Below are 20,008 nucleotides of genomic sequence, written 5' to 3'. Positions count from 1 at the left end.
AGCGAAGCGAGGACTGACGTCATATTTTTCTGGTGTTTGACCAAACATTTTGGTGTTTTATGATTTTTTGTTTTATTTGACCAAATGACAAGACATCTTGTCATCGGAGTTGAATGGGTTAAAGGGGGCAATTATAAACCCTACATTACCATAAAAAACACTGAAGCTGTGAAATACCTCACAACTATATGCTATGAAAAGATCATAATGGAAGAACCTGAAGAAAATGGAAAGTACACGAAGGTAATATTGTTCGATTTTCCCACGTACCTCAACCCAGAAGACGTACTGTTTGATGATAGATTTGTATGGATTAAACGACGTGAAGTTTGGTATGATGGCAGACGTGAACTTAGACCACAACTCGTGGGACTATATAAAGGAATTGCACCAGAGAAAGTATTTGTAAAAATTTTGAGGTATAAAGGACTGGCTACGTATCGAGAACCGCCTGTGATGTGTCACAATTGTTGGAAGTGGGGACATATAGCATGGAAATGTCATAACGAGTACCACTGTCGGTATTGTGAGAACAGGCACGAGTTAAACACCATATGAGGACGGACCCTTTATTTGTACGACGTTTTGCTTATTACAGCTTTTTCAAGTACAAGTTGAGATTTTTTTTTTATTTTTTATTCGGTAGATGATATTTATCTACACACGGGCCTTTCTCCATTCGGAGGCCCGTAAGTGTTGAGCCGCTCTGTGTTCAGCTACTCCGGCGTTTTTGTAGTTATCTGGGCGGAGGGTATCCGACCAGGATGTGGGCGAGCCGTTCTATGTTTTCGGTGATGTTGTAAACTATGTCGGCTCCAGTCTTCCAAGCTTCGGGGGCCATGGGGTTGAATTGTCTACCTCTTCTCAGGGCGATGGTGTGAGCGCACTCTAGTAGATAGTGAAGGAGAGGCTCTGAGGTGTTCATCCCGCAGTGGTCGCATTCCCTTTCCTGTCGTTCGATGATTTCCCAGCAGCACTTGTACCCCAACCTGAGCCTGTGGATGATCACGGAGAGTCGTCTGTCGGCGATCTTGGTGGCGGGATGAGGGCACAGTTTTGGTGGCCCTCTCGTACCACATTGCGCTTGCTGATGCTGAGCTTATCGATCTTCTGTGGTTGGCTACCTTTGTTCGTTGTAGGTGGTCTTTGGCCCAGCTTTTGATTAATGTGGTTGATGGTTGGACTTTGATTTCTATGTGAGGATGGTAGCGTGTTGTCTTGGCCAGCTCATCTGCTCGTTCGTTTCCGTGTATCCCTATGTGGCTGGGTATCCAGTTGATGATGACTGGGCGATCTTGTTCGTTGTGTAGCTGCAGGAGGGAGAGTATTGTTGTGATAATGTGTATGTTGTTGGGTATGTCCTTCTTCTGGAGTACTTGTATCACCGCAAGAGAGTCGGTGTGTATGACTACCGGCCTCTGTAGTTGGCTTGAGTACTCCAGAGCTTTTTGCATTGCCACCAGCTCAGTCTGTAGAGTCGAGCAGTGGTCTGATGTGCGCCAGGCGGCGGTGTATGTTGCGGAGTATACTCCTGCACCTGCTGTGCCGTTCTCCGGGTCGACAGTGCCGTCAGTATAGCAGACAAACCCACCCTGGGCCTCCGTCGCCTGGATCGCTGTTCGTGCAGCGTCCATCAGTTCCCCTGGTGAGCAGTGATTCTTTGCGTGTGGTAGTTGTGTGTGGTTGAAAGTAGTTGTGGGGGATATCCACGGGGCTGGAGGTCGGTACTTCAGGCATGCTCTGTCTGGCTTCAGTTGAGATACATATGCTTGAGATTAAATATGGGGAAAGGAGGGAACGGGGAGAGAAAAGAAGTAGAGGGGAAGGAAGAGAAGGGGGAGGGGATTGAACACTGGGAAAGGTTGAGAATGATGACCCAAACGTCCGGGGGCGAAATGTTCACAAAGGGTGGTTTAAATATTCTAAAATTTTGCTGGCCATGGGTATTAGGGGAATTATGTGGGGCGAGATGTTGAACATGCCCCTATTTTGTTCAATAACGTTCGTTCCTTAAAATGATCGCTACTTCTAAACACGACCTCCAAGGAGTGTGTTTAGAAAATTAAAGAAAATTAAAAAATCAAACCAAAGTCTTGTAATTGTGGTGAACATGCAAATTCCTGGTTTTGTCCTAATCGTCCACAAATTAATGACAATAGAACAAATACTACGGAAAAAGAACTAGCACAAGGGAATGAAAAACAAAAGGAGCAGATGCATAACACTGATAGCATACATATACCAAAGGCTTCTTCTCCCTTATAAGGGAGGTAGCCAAAAAACAAAGGCATAGAATCCACTCCCACCCATTCCATCCCCTACATACTCCACTCCCCTCTACCCTCCCTCCTTTCTCGGCACCTGGATGACGGGTCATCCCTGCATCCTATCCACTGCCCTGGGTTAGAAGCAGTGTCGCAAGACACAGCACATCCACAGCAAGGCCGATTCATTAATTCGGCGACCCTCCTCTCCGTCCCCCCATGCAGAAAAGGAGATGAGGAGAAATCCCTTCGGGCTGCGTCAATTTATTTCCCACACACACTCCCCCCCAATCCCCAATCCCCCCATGCATCACAGCATCATCCATACACAACCCTTCTCCTTTCACCCTTATCTTCTGTCCTCTCCCGTCCTTCCTTAACAGACATTCCTCTCTTTCGTAATGCCCCTTTTACCCCATTCATTCATCTCATCCTTGGTCGACCCCTCATGTTCACTTCCCCCACCTCTGCCGTCCACACCTCTTTTACTAGTCTTTCTTCACTCATTCTTTCCATGTGTCCATACCATCCCAATACTCTTTCATCAACCCTATCGCTCAACTCCAATTTCCACCCCCGTTCTCCTCCTCACCTCTTCATTTCTCACTCTATCTAGCCTAGTAATCCCTATCATACTTCTCAGGCACCTTATCTCAAACACATTCAAACTCCTTCTCTCTTCCTCCCTTTTGTTTCATGTTTCTGTCCCGTACAGTGCTGTCGGCACAATCACTCCTTCATACAGTCTCCTCTTAGCATCCATTCCCAAATGTCTATTTCTCATTACACTTTTTAATCCCCCAAGGCATTTACTCACTTCTCTCAATCTACATTCTACCTCCACCCCCACTCCTCACTTTCCTGCCACATTCGCACCCAAGTATCTAAAACTATCCACTTCCTCCAGTCTCTCTCCCTTAATACTCACTTCAAGTCTGCTGGAAACAATAGCCGACCCAGATCCCATAAGAAAAGCTAATAATTTAATGAATACATGGATATTTGACTCTAGCTGTAGGAGTCTTCCTGAAAAGGGAAGAGAGTGTCTGAACAATAAAAGGCATGAAATAGAACAAATGGTAAAAGAACAAAGTGAAATACACGATGAAACTAGTGTACCATATACAACGGAAGAGTTGTTAAATACTATAAAGAACCACCTGGGGTGATATTGCAAACTCTCTAGTATATAGAAAACAGCCCAATTCTAGATCTTAACAAATGTATCGCATAAAAACGGTAAATTACAAAGATGATGGAAATAGCATTATAATACCAGCAGCAAAAGGTAATAAATACAGACCTATATCTTTAACGTCATGTCTATGCAAATTAATGGAAAGGGCTGCCCTTAATGGATTGATACACATGATTGAAGACCTTATGTCTGAGAGTCTTCATAGTTTTATGAAAGGAAGATCTATTGCCGATTGTAAAATTAAATGTCTAAATAGTGCTAAGGTAACTTGTAGGGTATTTATTGATCTAAAAGGAGCATTTGACAGAGCAAACAAGGAAGTAATTTTAGAAGAATTAGTAGGCAAAGGAGTAAAAGGTAAACTCCTAACATGAATAGCTGATCACCTAACTAGAGGGAGAGCGAAAGTCTGGTTCCATGGGAGTGAATCTGAAGAGAAAGAGTTGGAGCTTGGTACTCCTAGTAATACGACTCAAAAAAAAAAAAAAACGTGCCTTGGAAATATATATATATATATATATATATATATATATATATATATATATATACAAAAAAGACCCCCCCCCCCAAAAAAAAAACATGTACTTTTGTTAATATTCTGTCTTAAATATCCCAGCAAGAAAAAACACATTACAATTGTTTCTAGATTATCAAATAAAATAGTATACCCCTCATAGTTTTTTATTATCTTAAGTAATTTCCCATTTTCTGTGCGTCATCTTTTGATGTATTTTATTGATTTTACAATGAACCTGTTGACACGTGGTACATTCTGCGAGAAGGAATCGTTCGACCACCGACAGAGCTGCCAAGTCAATTACTTGTGCTTAATTTTATAGTGTCTGAAGATAGGCACACATTTGTGGAGGGATGAATCAAGTATTTACACTTGTTTTCATATACTCAATATTAATATCTGAGCAACTTTGGCAGTGTAAAAAAACAAGACAAAAACAAACAAACAAAAAGAACATAAAAAAACATGTTTTTATTTAAAAAAAAAAAAAATTTTTTTTTTTTTTTTTTTTTTTTTTTTTTTCATCACTAGTACTACCGTACTCCACAGAGAGGAGTACTCTGTCCAATGCTTTTCAACGTCATGATGGACAGAACAGCAAGGGATCAGTCATAAATGAGATTACAACAAAATATCAAACAAGAGCATTCGATGGTGTTGGTTTTCATTTAACCCACTAAACTCCGATGACAAGATGTCTTGTCATTTGGTCAAATAAAACAAAAAATCATAAAACACCAAAATGTTTGATCAAACACCAGAAAAATATGACGTCAATCCTCGCTTCGCTCGCAGCGAAGCGAGGACTGACGTCATATTTTTCTGGTGTTTGATCAAACATTTTGGTGTTTTATGATTTTTTGTTTTATTTGACCAAATGACAAGACATCTTGTCATCGGAGTTTAGTGGGTTAAATGAGACACGATTAGAAAAGGTTACAAACTACAAATATTTAGGTATGAACCTAGGATTTAACAAAAACAAGGACCAAACGAGCTACGTCAAAAATATCTGTGTTGCGAGAGTCAAACCACTGAAGGTATTAGCAAATAAGAGAAATGGGGTGGGTAGCCCGGTTCTCAGAACTGTATGCATAATCACAAATTAGATCAATAATAGATTACACAGCACCAGCCTTAACCCATTAAACTCCGATGACAAGATTCTTGTCATTTGGTCAAATAAAACAAAAAATCATAAAACACCAAAATGTTTGATCAAACACCAGAAAAATACGACGTCAGTCCTCGCTTCGCGAGCGAAGCGAGGACTGACGTCGTATTTTTCTGGTGTTTGATCAAACATTTTGGTGTTTTATGATTTTTTGTTTTATTTGACCAAATGACAAGAATCTTGTCATCGGAGTTTAATGGGTTAATAATATATGCGGACAAGGAAACAAAAGCATTAGAAATACTGCAGAAGGAAGCAATGAGAATAATACTAGGATACCCAAGAACAACCAGAATAGAAATAATGAGAATGAAAGTGAATTTACCTGGCAATGTCCACAGAGTGAAAGAATTACATTATGCACAATGAGAATGGTAAAACGAAAAGACCCCTATATCAAAACTTGTGTAGATGCATACCATACTGAATGCCCAAAAACACGTAAAACAAATGCCTAAACACACAAGTTATACAAAGCAAAGCAACGTCTCCCTCCCTGAGAACAGTGAAATAAAGATCAAACCCTGGTGCAGCAGAAAAATATCCACAAGGATAGACAGACTAGAATACGGAAAATACCAGATACACCTAGAGAGAATAAACGAGTACCCAAGGCAAAATTCAGTACACTTGTACTGTGATGGCTCTGTGTGTGGAGATCGAGCGGGGCGTCGTGTGACTGCAAGGTTATATTTTACCTTTTTATTCTTTTGCTTATTTCTTGGCAAAAAAAAAAAAAGAAAAAAAAAAGGGTAAAATGTAACCCTGCGACTGTGACATGATGTCGCCCCTCCCTCATTAGTGGGACGCATTGACCCTTCCGACCTGACCTATCGCTGCCCAGGGGGTAAATGTCCTCTCCTCTTACGTAAACTGTCCTTGTTCCTTCTTCATGTATATATAAACTATGTATTTCCGTTTAACTAGGTACTTTTTGCACTGGGTGTAATATATGAAAGCGCTCTGCTTCTCTAGTTTCTTTTTTCCAAGTGGTCTATTTTGCATAAATGAACACACATACCCGTGTTCTTATTAGCATATATATATATACAGTATATATATATATATATATATATATATATATATATATATAATATATATTCTTTGTAAAAAAAAGGGCAGGATTCTCTCTCAAGTATATTTCATTGAATGAAATGGCAAGCTTGTTGTGACAAAGCTTCTTTTCAATCTTCTCTTTCTTTCGTAATGATTTTTTATATTCAATCTGCAATAACATGTACAGGCTCGTAATTGTTACTCGTAATAATTTTGTGCCGTTCTGTATTCATATGCAATGCATGAGAATTTGATGAACTTGTGAAAGTGACTGGTTCAACCTACCGTGGGAGGAGGGGGCACATACCTCTCTCAAGCTTCCTTTATTTCGTACCCCAATCACATACCTGATATATATATATATATATATATATATATATATATATATATAAATATATATATATATATATATACATATATATACATATATATGTGGGGGTGAATATAAATTCAATAAATCAGTACAGAGGAGAATGGCCAAAATGATACATGGGCTAAGAAATTTATATTACGAGGACAGGCTTTGGGATCTTAATTTACACTCTCTAGAAAGACACAGTAAAAGTATGAAAGTGACAGAAATGAGGTTATGATCAGAGATATCCATGGAGAAGGAAAAGTAAGGATAAGCCGTAGATTTAATTTAGAAGTGGGTAGAAACAACTTCGCCAACCGTGTAGTTAATTAATTGAATAATCTTCACCACAGTGCAATGTAGTACGGTTCTGAGATTTTAGCTTCACTTAGACACCTAAGGAATATGCTGCAATACCTGACAATTGTTTGGTTCGCTAGTTTATCAATTTCTTCGTCTATCCTTACCGTCCGTCCTAGTTATGGACCAAAAAGTCTCCTGTCGATATCTCTTTCTTTAATTAACGCATTAAACTCCGATGACAAGATTCTTGTCATTTGGTCAAATAAAACAAAAAATCATAAAACACCAAAATGTTTGATCAAACACCAGAAAAATATGACGTCAGTCCTCGCGCGAAACGAGGACTGACGTCATATTTTTCTGTCTTTAACCCATTCAACTCCGATGACAAGATGTCTTGTCATTTGGTCAAATAAAACAAAAAATCATAAAACACCAAAATGTTTGATCAAACACCAGAAAAATATGACGTCAATCCTCGCTTCGCGAGCGAAGCGAGGACTGACGTCATATTTTTCTGGTGTTTGATCAAACATTTTGGTGTTTTATGATTTTTTGTTTTATTTGACCAAATGACAAGACATCTTGTCATCGGAGTTTAATGGGTTAATGTTCCGGGCGTGCTCCGAATGCTCTCCGTTTTTTGGCTCCAACGAAGAACGAAGAAGAAAAGACACCAAATTTGAACCCGCATAGCAAAACCCAAAGAACCAATCAGATTTATTTATCTATTTATTTATCTACTTTATTTGTATTTATGTATCTATTCATTTATCTATTCATTCATTTTTGTCCAACGAAGAACGATGAAGAAAAGTAAGACTCCAAATTTCAACCCGAGCGAAACCAATCAGAACCACTCACGCGTGAAGAAATCAGAGAATTTGGAGAAAGAAGACTGAGGCAGAATTTGTGACACCGAGGACGTTAGGTAGTCCAAAGATCCTGGATAGTCTTTAGAATTAGGCAAGCGATATACAACACATGGGTATTTAGAGGAAAATAAATTGAGCTAGATGGTCCAAAATTGGAAAATCAAAGTTCGGAAACACGGAAGACAGTAAGATCACTCATTATCCAGCTTTGGATCTAAAATTAGCATTGAGAAATGAGGAGGAGACAGTATACAAGTTATAATCTAAATGCCCAGACACCTGGGTTTCAGTGAGAAAAAAAAAAATTGTATTTGGAGAAAAGGTGGAAATGTAGAAAAGGATAGAGGATTTGAAAGAGTACCGAGGCTGATACATAAAATTCCATCATTGTCAATAAACAAGATTTTGTTTTCTGCTCTGACTGTGGTATCAGTTGTGTTTAGTAAAGGTATTACTACATTTTTTCATTAGTTAAAACCCATTAAACTCCGATGACAAGATTCTTGTCATTTGGTCAAATAAAACAAAAAATCATAAAACACCAAAATGTTTGATCAAACACCAGAAAAATATGACGTCAGTCCAATGCCTGTATCGATGCGGAAACGGTGAAAGATTAGTTACATTTCAAATCTCTTCAAGACTTATTGTTGGATTGCCCGTCCGCCATGACATAAACTATGCACGATGAATATATTAATGCTTTGTACAGAATATGCAAAAAGTACAGATTTTTACAAAATAATGGTCATCCTCGTATGTGACATAATATTTACAATATATAATTTGATTACAATCGACAAACATAATTGTTCTGACCAAGATTAACAATTCAATTTACAACAATGCTATGTGCGCTAATGGGACACTGCAGAAGTGGCGTGTTGCCACAATGTTTCTGTTTTGTTTTCAACTGGAGCTGTGGGGTTCGATTCGTTAACTGTATTTAGCACTCTGCCCCAGTAAATGGCAATGGCTACATCAACCAAATCTTATAGGAAATAACAGCAAGACATCTTCGAGGATTAAAGGTTTTATGTTGTGCAAAGTGCGCTAAAGATAAGTCGAGAAATACAACTATGACTGGCCAAACACCATCGCAGGAAATTGCTTAGGTACATCGTAAAGCCAGAACATGTTTCTGCAGAACAGGAATTGGTGGATCTACTGGCTAAAGTTAGTTAAGGGACTATACACTCGAAAATAAATGTGTAGTTTGCACGGAATTATGAAAACTCGTCCCAAGGGGAAAAAATCTCATGAAAAATCAAAGAAACGCTCGAAAAACGGAGATGCCTCAACAGATGCACAAGAATATACAGAAGATAAACACCAAGTGGATATTAATAAGTGTTTTGAAAAGGTGGATCCTTCGCCAAGGAAGCTCGCTGGTTGAGCGAGTTAGTGCGTCGTAACTTGCGGCGAAGGTTGAGGGGATGGCGGTTCGATTCCTGCCACCAGTTACGTTGAACCAAGGGCATGGTTCATTAATTTCATTGCTATAAGCCCCTCTGTAAGGGGCACCGTCCTAGCCTTCCGACGAGGGGGAATTTGTGACGTTAAACTATCATCCATATGAAGTTCTTTGCCAAGAGTATGTGACATGAATATTCCAACTTCGTTGTTCGTTCGGGAGGCTAACTTACGGAAAGATTAAGATGAGGAAGGGAGGTTTGTTTAAACTATATCACCAGATCCCCAGACGAATGTGCAGGAGGAACAAAGGGTCTAGCATGTAAGTTCTTTGGCAAGGTGATATTAATAGTTCAACTTAGGTGCTAGTTCGGACAGATAACTTACGGAAAGATTAAGAGGGGGAAGGGAGGTTTGTTTAAAGTATATTACCAGATCCCAAGACAAACGTGCAGGAGGGACAAGGGGTCTGGACGACTGCCAAATGAGAGAAGTAAACGAGAAGAGACAGCTGGCAGAGGGGAAAGGCAAGGGGAACGTGGAATGATAAGGCAAGGTGTTGGGAGTGTGGCCCCAAGCTAAAATGACGAGGTAAGGGTGGGAATCGTTAGGTAACAGCATACCATAAATGTGAGGGAGACGCTACGTAAAGATGGCGATCGGGTTGGCAAGATTGAAAGGCAAGGATGTTGAAGAGGAAGGGAAGGGATAGACGAGAAGCGTTGCTGGGGCTGTCGCTTACCAACGCGTATCCCCCACCCCACCCCGCCCCGCCACCACTATAATCTCACTCAATCTCATCATGTCACGTGGCGTGGCGAAACCTTAACAGTTTCAATGACAAAGGAATGCAGTACCTTGTACAAGGACACGGCAGATTCAACTAGAGTTTCAAGTCCTCTTTCTCAGCTCTGAGCGCTGACTGAGAACCATGAGCAAATTGAAAACTATTTGTTCCCTTCTCTATCTATTTCTTCGTTTATATATTCATCTATAACATTATTATCTATATGTTTCTAAAACAAATGAAAGCTAAGTAGTTGTGAGTGTCACATGTCGATACAAGAAAATCAAGATAGAGCTTTAATTGCCTCCTGGTGATTTAATTTAACGGTTAAAAGAACCGCTGGAGTCTGAAGAGCCCCTGCCCATGAAGAGAGAAGTACCAGAACTGCCCCCCCCCGGGGGGGGGGAGAGTGTATTCTCAGAACAAAATTTGGGATTTAATTGGTACTGACGCCGCTTTAAAATAACAATAATGATAATAATAATAATAATAATAATAATAATAATAATAATAACAATAATAATACCCACAATAATAGTAAAATAATGAATAATAAAACTTCTTTAAAAAAATAAACGGCGAAAGGAATTCCACTGGTTAAAGAAACAGAATCACATAAGCATGGCGTGTGTGAGGGTTGAGAAAACCCCGCCCCGTGCCACTCCTAGCCTTTGATTGGTTATTATTTGAAGATCCCAAGGTGCTCCTTCGACGACTAGACCCCTTCTCTCACCAAGTGACTTCTTTCTCCTGCCCCACAGAGGTAAGCAAAACTAAATTTATTTAAATGATAGCCTACTTTTTTCGAACATCTAACTTACCCTTAACGTAAAGTTTACACAATTTATCATGATCCAGTTATTACCATGTTAGTATATATTGGTACTTAAAAGATAAAGTTCCAAGTGCCTTAGATTTACTTAATTTCGAGGCAAGCCTGCGCTTGCTATGGCGGGTTTCTTTAGCGAATGCTTCCGCGGGCCGGCAGGTCGCTCCCCACCTCTGCAACTGATCTCAAAGAAAGGCTGGATTGAGCACCTATTGTTAATAGTGACAACACTGAAAATTCGCGACGGGAATTTTGTTGGGACCAGTTTTGAAACCTAAAGACGTTATTTACATCGAGGGATTTTGGTTGGGTGAACTGTAATGAGAAGTTTCATGAACCGTTACAGGTTATTATAGACAGTGCAGTAGGCTGGCCCAAATGACAGGGGAGTCAGTAAACGGAGGAAAGGCTGGAGGGTGGGGTATCACTCCCGAAATCTGACAAGGATGCAAGTCTGTATTCCAGTCAAGACGTAACATACTCGTATTAAGAACGTAACATAGTTGTCCGTTATGCATTGTGCATACGTAAATATGCAACAGGAGAAGAGTGCAAAAGAAGAGTCTTCTCTGTTGCAAAACCTGGGGTTTCTCTTAAAAAAAAATCATGTGCATTCTGACTGTTTCAGCCGTTCAGAAGAGTACACATTGTTTACGGGTAGATTGAAAGTCCAGAAAAAATAATGAAACATTAATACATATATAATATATATATATATATATATATATATATATATATATATATATATATATATATATACTGTATATATATATATATATATATATATATATATATATATATATATATATATATATACATATATATATATGGGGTTATGGTTTTCACATGTGAGAACATTACTTTTCCTATCATACATTATTTTGTGATATGTCTCATACATTATACATTTATAATCCCTCTCAAGGTACATTATTTTCCTCTAAATACATTGATCTAGCAGTACCCACTGAAGGGACCTGTAGTTTGTGGGAGTGTATTGGTAGGGTAGTTACCAGAAAATGTGGGCTACGGCTCCGATAGATTTCTACTCTCGCCATCCGAAACGGTCTCTGACCATATTCTCTTGCTAGCATGCAAACGGAAGGTAAGCTAAGTTAGTAGGCTTTCAATAACGTTTTACTTCTATGCCGTCATGTAGATCTTTGGCTGCTTTTATCAAAACTATGAAAGGTGGTGTGGAATGTCCAAATCATGGATTATATGAATTATGCCTTAAATATAAACAACAACCAATGTGAGAACAAAAATACAACATTAAATCTAAATTAATGCTACACACTAACAAAAAGGGAGTCATGATATTCGACCGCAACATATGAAAGCAGAAATAGAAAAGGACTATGCCAAGGAGTCGGCTGGCATACGTCGTGATTTATTACTTGTCATTCTGCCAAATCATCTTTAGGACATACCCCTCTCTCGAGTTTCCCATCATGTGATTTTTTTTTAATTCTGTAATGAATATAACTTTTGGGGGGATTACGACAACGATTACAAATTACCCCCATCCCACCTGACTCATTTTATATATCTCATCATGTCAACGTGGAGAAAAGAGCGTTGTCGTAGAATTTATTCAACTCGTTATTACAAGCCTAAAAGTGATACTCATTGTACTATATAGCTTCCTTTACTATATATGTAGAGAATATACAAAAAAAAATTCAAATGCCACATACAGGTACATGGGAGATAAAGGAGAGAGGCATGCACGTAGGCCACCCATGATGAAGGCACTGAATGGGTTCCTCGGAGCACAGACCAGATGTTGTGAATACTATAGTCGGCCCTTTTATTTACGTTTTCTCAGATTCCTCTAAGTTACGTTCTCTTTATAACTACATTTTACGTTATTTATTATATAATTATGTTCTAAATGTAATACATTAGTTTAAATATATATCTATTTAATTTAGTCATATAGGTAACTTGTTCTTGCCGACAGCCATTTCTGGTCTTTGTTGACAATTTATTATTCAGGAAAATATACTCGTTACAGTGAGTATAATATTTACCAATTTACAAAATCTCAGGGAAAAGAAACCCATACAATGGGTTATGTTTAAAATTATGTACGTTATATAATAAAATATATTATTACGCAATAACATTAAAACTAAAAAAGTATCCATTATACAGTTGTATTAGATCTCAGCGTAGGAGTATGAAGACACGAGAAATACCATCTTTGCTTGAGTGAGTTGTAGAAAAGTAAGTTCTGTAAATGAATTCCATAGAAACCAACTGTGGGGGTTTCTATGCCCCAGCATCAACAAACCATAGTCTCTCACACCAGGAACACAACACGAGTGTTCTCAATACGCAAATCAAATTCTCGCGGGCAATATTAGCTGCCTGATGTACGATGATGCATCACAATACTCTCATTATAAAATATAAAGTTACAGCTGTATTAGTCATTCTCTTTCACTCTGAATATTAATAACCACAGAAAATATGATCAAGCCAGTTCATATACTATGGGGATCACTCAGCTACAACTACAAAATAAATATAATCAAGACACCAACACCGGAATCCTCATATACCCACTCGTTCCTCATGACGCCTACGAAGGCGTCATCGTCGTATTGAAGGGGTTATATATGACCTGAGTCTTCATCCGAGAGGGTAATAGCTGTCGATCGTAAATCCAATATGTGATCTAAGACCATAGTGATCACACACACACACACACACACACTGATAAGACAAAAATTAGAATATGCTGCATCAATGTGAGCACCTAGCACAAAAAAGAACATGAGAAAATTAGAAAGAATCCAAAGAGCAGCGACAATAATGGCACCCCCACTCTCAAATCTGACATATGAACAAAGATTGGAGAATTTACAGTTGTCAACACTAGAACAGAGAAGGGAAAGAGGCGATTTGTTGACCATTTTCAGAATTGTGAAAGAGATGGAAGTTCTCGATAGAGACAACCTATTAAAGTGGGACAGAAGAGAAACAAGAGGACACGAAAAGAAACTAAAGAAAGACAGCTACAGAAGAGACCTGAAAAAAAGCTTCCCACATAGAGTGATCGATGTCTGGAACAAACTGAACAGAGAAACAGTAAATCCCAGAACTATACACGATTTCAAGAACAAACTGGACGTGGAGAGATACGAAAACGGGTCAGTACGAGCATAGCTCTCGTCCCGTAAAATACTAGGTAAATACAACTAGGTAAATACACACACCTCGTGGCGCTGTGGTTAGGTGTTCTCGCCTGCCAATACGGCGGTTAGGGTTCGATTCCCGCCCAGGGCTGAAATAATTTCAGTATCGCTACGCTGCGGGGTGTTACTCCAACTCCCGTGGGCGGGGAGTTGGGTGTGTGTGTGCGTGTAAGGTCACAGTATTACCCATAGATCGGTCATATATGAGCTCTCAGCTCTCTTGGGGGGGATAACTGTCGACCACGAGTCCAACACGTGATCCAAGACCATGGTGAATCACGTCTCCAGACGTGAAATACCTGGAGACCTCAAAAGCTGACGCCATTTTGAACCAAGAAAATAAAAACATATGAAATGACACTAGATTTCTTGCATCAGTCCTGTAAATTTTTAAAACTAGCGACGCGTAAACTATGAAGGATTTCACAAGGATATTTTGAACATGGAAAATTGCTGTCAAGGAAAGTAGTTCCCTTTCATGATAGTAGATTGCTGCTAGACACTTAGAAAGGATGTTCTTCAAACCAAAAATAATCGAAAATAATCCACTTTTACATTTTAGAGGTGGATTTTTTAAATTAAATTGTAACAATTGGTCTTAATGGAAATAAGTTCCACCGCAAGGACTCGAACCTTTACTTTAGCGAACGCTTATCATGAAGCACAGACGATAGCAGTCGCTAAGGCAAAGGTTCGAGTCCTTGCTGTAAAGCTTATTTCAATTTGTCACAATGATACACAAATTGGTCTTAACCCATTAAACTCCGATGACAAGATTCAAATAAAAAAAAAAATAATAAAACACCAAAATGTTTGATCAAACATTTTGGTGTTTTATGATTTTTTGTTTTATTTGACCAAATGACAAGAATCTTGTCATCGGAGTTTAATGGGTTAAACTCCGATGACAAGATTCTTGTCATTTGGTCAAATAAAAAAAAAAATCATAAAACACCAAAAAAAATTATCAAACACCAGAAAAGTATGACGTCAGTCCTCGCTTCGCTCGCGAAGCGAGGACTGACGACATACTTTCCTGGTGTTTGATCAAACATTTTCGTGTTTTATGATTTTTTGTTTTATTTGACCAGATGACAAGAATCTTGTCATCGGAGTTTAATGGGTTAAGCACTTTTTAGGGACATTATCAGGGTTTGAATCGTGGGTCAGGAGGCACGGGCGTCGGGCGCAACTGCCTTTGTGGATTACGCTGTCCGAGTGCTTGCTTGGATTATTTTCAATAATATTATTATTATTATTATTATTATTATTATTATTATTATTATTATTATCATTATTATTATTATTATTATCATTATTATTACCATTATCACCAATATTATCGCTGTTGTTACTATCATTATTATCATTGCCAGCCCTACTATTTGGAGAGACGCTGGCCCAACTGAGTTTCCAGACACCGCTAGTCGCTTCAATTACCCAAGTGCTCCTCGTACTTCCCTAGTAATCATCTCGGTCTTTGGATCACGTGCTGGACTCGTGATCGACAGCTATTTCCATCCCGGAAGAGAGCTAAGAGCTCGTATGACCGATCTTTGGGTAATGCTGTGACCTTACACGCACACACACACCCAACTACCCGCCCACGAGAGTTGGAGTAACGACTCGAAGTGCAACGATACTGAAATTATTTCAGCCCTGGGCAGGATTCGAACCCGGACCGCTGTAGTGACAGTCAGGGACTCTATCAACCGCGCCACCGAATCGTGTGGAATGAACTTGTGGAGTGAACTTCGCGATTCTAAAGCACTACAGGGTTCCTTGTTCCACTTTAGAGCTAAAATCCAACTCCATCGGTGACTCTAGAATGGTCTGCTGAGCGGTACTGGTTTCAATGGAAAAAGAAAAGAAGAAGAAAAAAGACGAATCAGCCCTCGGAAGGCATCGCAGCACATAAGAAAGAAAAACAGAGGCACATGAGAGACAGTTAGAGAGAGAGACACGGAGAGAGACAGAGAGAGAGAGAGAGAGATTTGAATTTCGTTAGAGCAGACGAAACGACGGGCTTAGAAGCAAGACTGTTACCACGTTACCACATACATACATACATACCCACATACGCACATACATACATACGCACATACATAGGCCTACATACATACCTGTTGACTGGTCGGATCGTTGTGTGCTTCTCTGAGGGCATCGAGGTCCGCCCGGGTGACATGAGCGGACTCCCTCAGTCCCCGTGCAACCGCCCCGGTCATGAGAGTGGCTCGCTCGGGTCGCGGGGCCTTGGGCACCTTGACGTGCGGCGGCAGAGACCAGACGCGCCGCACATCGCGCGGAGATCCCGCCGCCTGGCCAAGTACCGAGTTGGCCCAACTGCTCCTGTGTCCACCACCACTGCTACTGCAACTGGAAGAGAACAAAATAGAATTTATATTAGTGGGATTTTTGACAGTGGGGATAGACAGTACATGACTTGGTACAATCTAGTCTGCTGATGAATCTGATCGGGTACCTTTCCCTAAAGGTATTTTGGTATCCTGTGTTATCCTTGGTGTTTGCTAGTAGATATTTCTGATATCCTACCAACTGCTCAATCAGGAAGGTTTAATTTCGTCTAAGTACATATGAGTTGTCAACTGATTTTTACGTTTTTTTTGTGCTATTTAACCTGTTACATTGTGATGTACGGAGCCCTCAACCCGACATTTAGTCTAGTTTCACACGTATCAACTTTCCGCCGTGCGCCGTCCACGACACGGCGTCGTGTTGTCAAGTAAGCAATGGTGTGTATGGGCGCTTCACACGTCACGACCATGAACACGTGTGAAAGCGTCCAAAGACACCCATGGTTATTTGAGAACACGACGTCGTGTCGTTGGCGGCGCACGGCGGAAAGTCGATGCGTGTGAAACGAGCCTTAGGATGCCTTTTGATCAGATCGTACGGTGGATGGGGTCCCTTAGACTTTTTTTTTTTCTTTTTTTTTTTTTTTTTGGTGAGTGGATGTGGTTGGATATGGCAATAGGCAAGCCTAACACAGTGCTTTCCTTTTCCCTGGGGACCTGAACTCAGGTCACTCGGATTTTAAATGAGAGAACCCTGAGACATCCAGTGACCTCATCAAGTTCATCCTTAGGCCACGGATGGAAACAACATGATCTGAGCCGATTTATTTAGAGTACGAAAGTTTGCCTTACTATGAGAGGTACTGCTAATTCAAATAATAATTGTAACGGTATTTCCTTCTCCTTCTCCCACGTTTTATTCTGTTAATGTTTTTGGGGGAATTTAGAGACAAGTCTCTTCCAACTTTCCAGTTGTTGTGTTTGTTCCGTGGCCAAACGCACCATTGGACTAAGACTTCGACTACAGCTACTTGCCTCCTGGCGTGGGTTGCTCATCTACAAAGAATTACAAAGGAGGAGCATGCCGACAGGAGACCTTTTGGTCCATAACTAAGTCGGATGCGAAAAAAATATAATGATAAATAAATAAAATTCATAATAATATAAATAATAATAAATTAAATAAATAAATGCATAGGTATAGTTAAATGATAAACAAACAGGTCAATAGTAAATGATAACAAATTGACAGATAACTAATAATAAATGAAAACCAAGCAAATAGTAATAAACAGACAAAATAACAAATAAACAAATAACATAAAATAAATGGCAGGCATACAGCATCTTGCTTAGGTGTTTATCTAAACGAATCTTAAAGCTTCGAACTGAACTACATTGCACGGCCTCTGCAGGAAGTTTATTCCATTCACCAACTACATGGTTGGCGAAGTTGTTTCTACCCATTTCCAAATTAAATCTATTTCCTGACAGTTTGAGACCCTTATTTCTTGTCGGATTCTCATTCACTTTTGATGTTGTCAGTTCCCTTTAGAATCTTTACTAGCTTCATCCATGTGGCATTCTTTCATTAACCCATTCAACTCCGATGACAAGATGTCTTGTCATTTGGTCAAATAAAACAAAAAATCATAAAACACCAAAATGTTTGATCAAATACCAGAAAAATATGACGTCAGTCCTCGCTTCGCTGCGAGCGAAGCGAGGACTGACGTCATATTTTTCTGGTATTTGATCAAACATTTTGGTGTTTTATGATTTTTTGTTTTATTTGACCAAATGACAAGACATCTTGTCATCGGAGTTGAATGGGTTAATTATTTTCCTCCACTTGATTTGGTTTGACATCACGAAGTCATCCTATCAGGAGGCTAGTTTCAAAGGACTTTGTAGCGTGGAATTTAATGGAACATATCCTTGGTCCAACTCGCCTGTGGGGTGGTTCAAATGAGAATCCGACAAGAAACAATGGCCTCAAACTGCCAGGAAATAGATTTATTTTGGAAGTGGGTAGAAACAACTTCGCCAACCATGTAGTTGACGAATAGAATAAACTTCCTGCATAGAAAGTGCAATGTAGTTCAGTTCGAGGTTTTAAGATTCGTTTAGATTAACACCTAAAATGCTGTAATGACTGCCATTTATCTTATATTTGTTTATTTGTTTGCTATTATTTGTCTGTTTATCATTTGCTTGATTTTCATTTATTATTAGTTATCTGTCAATTTATTATTATTTACTGTTTACCTTTTTGTTTATTTAATGATACCTATGCATTTATTAATTTTATTTACTATTATTTATATTATTATAACTTTTATCTATTTATTTTTGTTTATCAATATTATAAAAAACAAAAAAAATCAGCATCAATACTAGTTATGGTCCAAAAGGTCTCCTGTCGCCATGCTCCGCCTTTGTGACGTCACCACTCCGGCGTCAGTTGCGATGCTCCAGCCCTGATCGGCCAGCGAGAATTCACTTATTATGTGTAAATAATTCAGTAAGTCCTCGCTTCGCTCGCGAGCGAAGCGAGGACTAACGTCATATTTTTCTGGTGTTTGATCAAACATTTTGGTGTTTCATGATTTTTTTGTTTTATTTGACCAAATGACAAGAATCTTGTCATCGGAGTTTAATGGGCAATTCTCCTTACACCTCTAGATAGAAATGTATCTCCATATGATGCTTTTGTTATTCTCTATGTTTTGAGGATAAACAATTGGTCTTACTGGAACAAATAAAACAAAATACACTCCATGAGCTACGAAAACGACAAGAAGGGAGCGACAAAAAAACTACTTCTCAATTTCCATTCTTTCCTATAATCAATCTCCGTGTTAATGGAGATTTGATTTCCGAGCATAATTCCTGGTTACTTGGTACTTAAAACATACAAGAACATATGAATGGAGAGGACTGCAAGAGGCCACAAGGACTACAGTAGGGAGTTCCATGTCCCTTGTAGCTTTCATCACAACCCATAAAGTTATCTAATCTTCTTTTAAAACAATCATTTGTTTCAGCGTTCACTACATGGTTACTATGTCTATTCCATTCGTTAATCACTTAGCTAGTAAACCAGTTCTTGCTTATTTCTTTCTTAAACCTAAATGTAAAATGTAAATCCCCTTCTACGATTCCTGCCCAGTTGTCTTAAATCTGCGTTTCCCAGCCTTTTCCGACCATAGCACCATCCCGTGTTGTCATGTCTAAGCAGTCCAGCACCCTTATCTTGTTAATAGAAGGATAAAAGAAAGTGAAGTGTACTGCTTGATGATTTATTTTCTTCAGTCCTTAGAACTGAAACAAATTTATAATATTATTTGTAGAAGAAATAAGAACACCCCAGAAAAAATAAAATAGCATGGAAAAAGTCAAATATGCACAACTAGGTAATCAGTGATACACATATGTGATTTTTGTGTGCATCACTTCCCAGCACCCCCTGTAATTGATTTCAGCATCCTCAGGTTGGGAAACACTGTCTTAACCCTTTAAACTCCGATGACAAGATTCTTGTCATTTGGTCAAATAAAACAAAAAATCATAAAACACCAAAATGTTTGATCAAACATTTTGGTGTTTTATGATTTTTTTTTATTTTTTTTTATTTGACCAAATGACAAGACATCTTGTCATCGGAGTTTAAAGGGTTAAATGATGTGGGTTAGGTGTGTGATTATGCCTCCCCA

The 20,008-nt window shown here is 39.1% G+C and overlaps 1 protein-coding gene across 9 annotated transcripts in view; it reads right to left on the bottom strand.

Annotated features, from left to right (window-relative positions):
• LOC143030920 (rho family-interacting cell polarization regulator 2-like) overlaps nucleotides 1–20,008 on the bottom strand; it is a 276,625-nt gene that overhangs the window by 154,841 nt on the left and 101,776 nt on the right. For all 9 annotated transcript variants that reach the window (XR_012966948.1, XR_012966950.1, XR_012966949.1 and 6 more), the window contains exon 3: nucleotides 16,101–16,353. Coding sequence is in view for 6 of the 9 variants with exons in the window: in XM_076194178.1 (XP_076050293.1) it covers nucleotides 16,101–16,353 (253 nt within the window). In the remaining 3 variants the exon portion in view is untranslated. The remainder of the gene's footprint in view (nucleotides 1–16,100; nucleotides 16,354–20,008) is intronic.

The sequence above is a fragment of the Oratosquilla oratoria genome, chromosome 12 (genome assembly GCF_046742065.1).
Source record: "Oratosquilla oratoria isolate Oo_2021 chromosome 12, ASM4674206v1, whole genome shotgun sequence".
Lineage (NCBI taxonomy): Eukaryota > Metazoa > Arthropoda > Malacostraca > Stomatopoda > Squillidae > Oratosquilla > Oratosquilla oratoria.
Note: the sequence above shows the minus strand (reverse complement) of the source record. Positions and strands in the feature narration are given on the sequence as shown.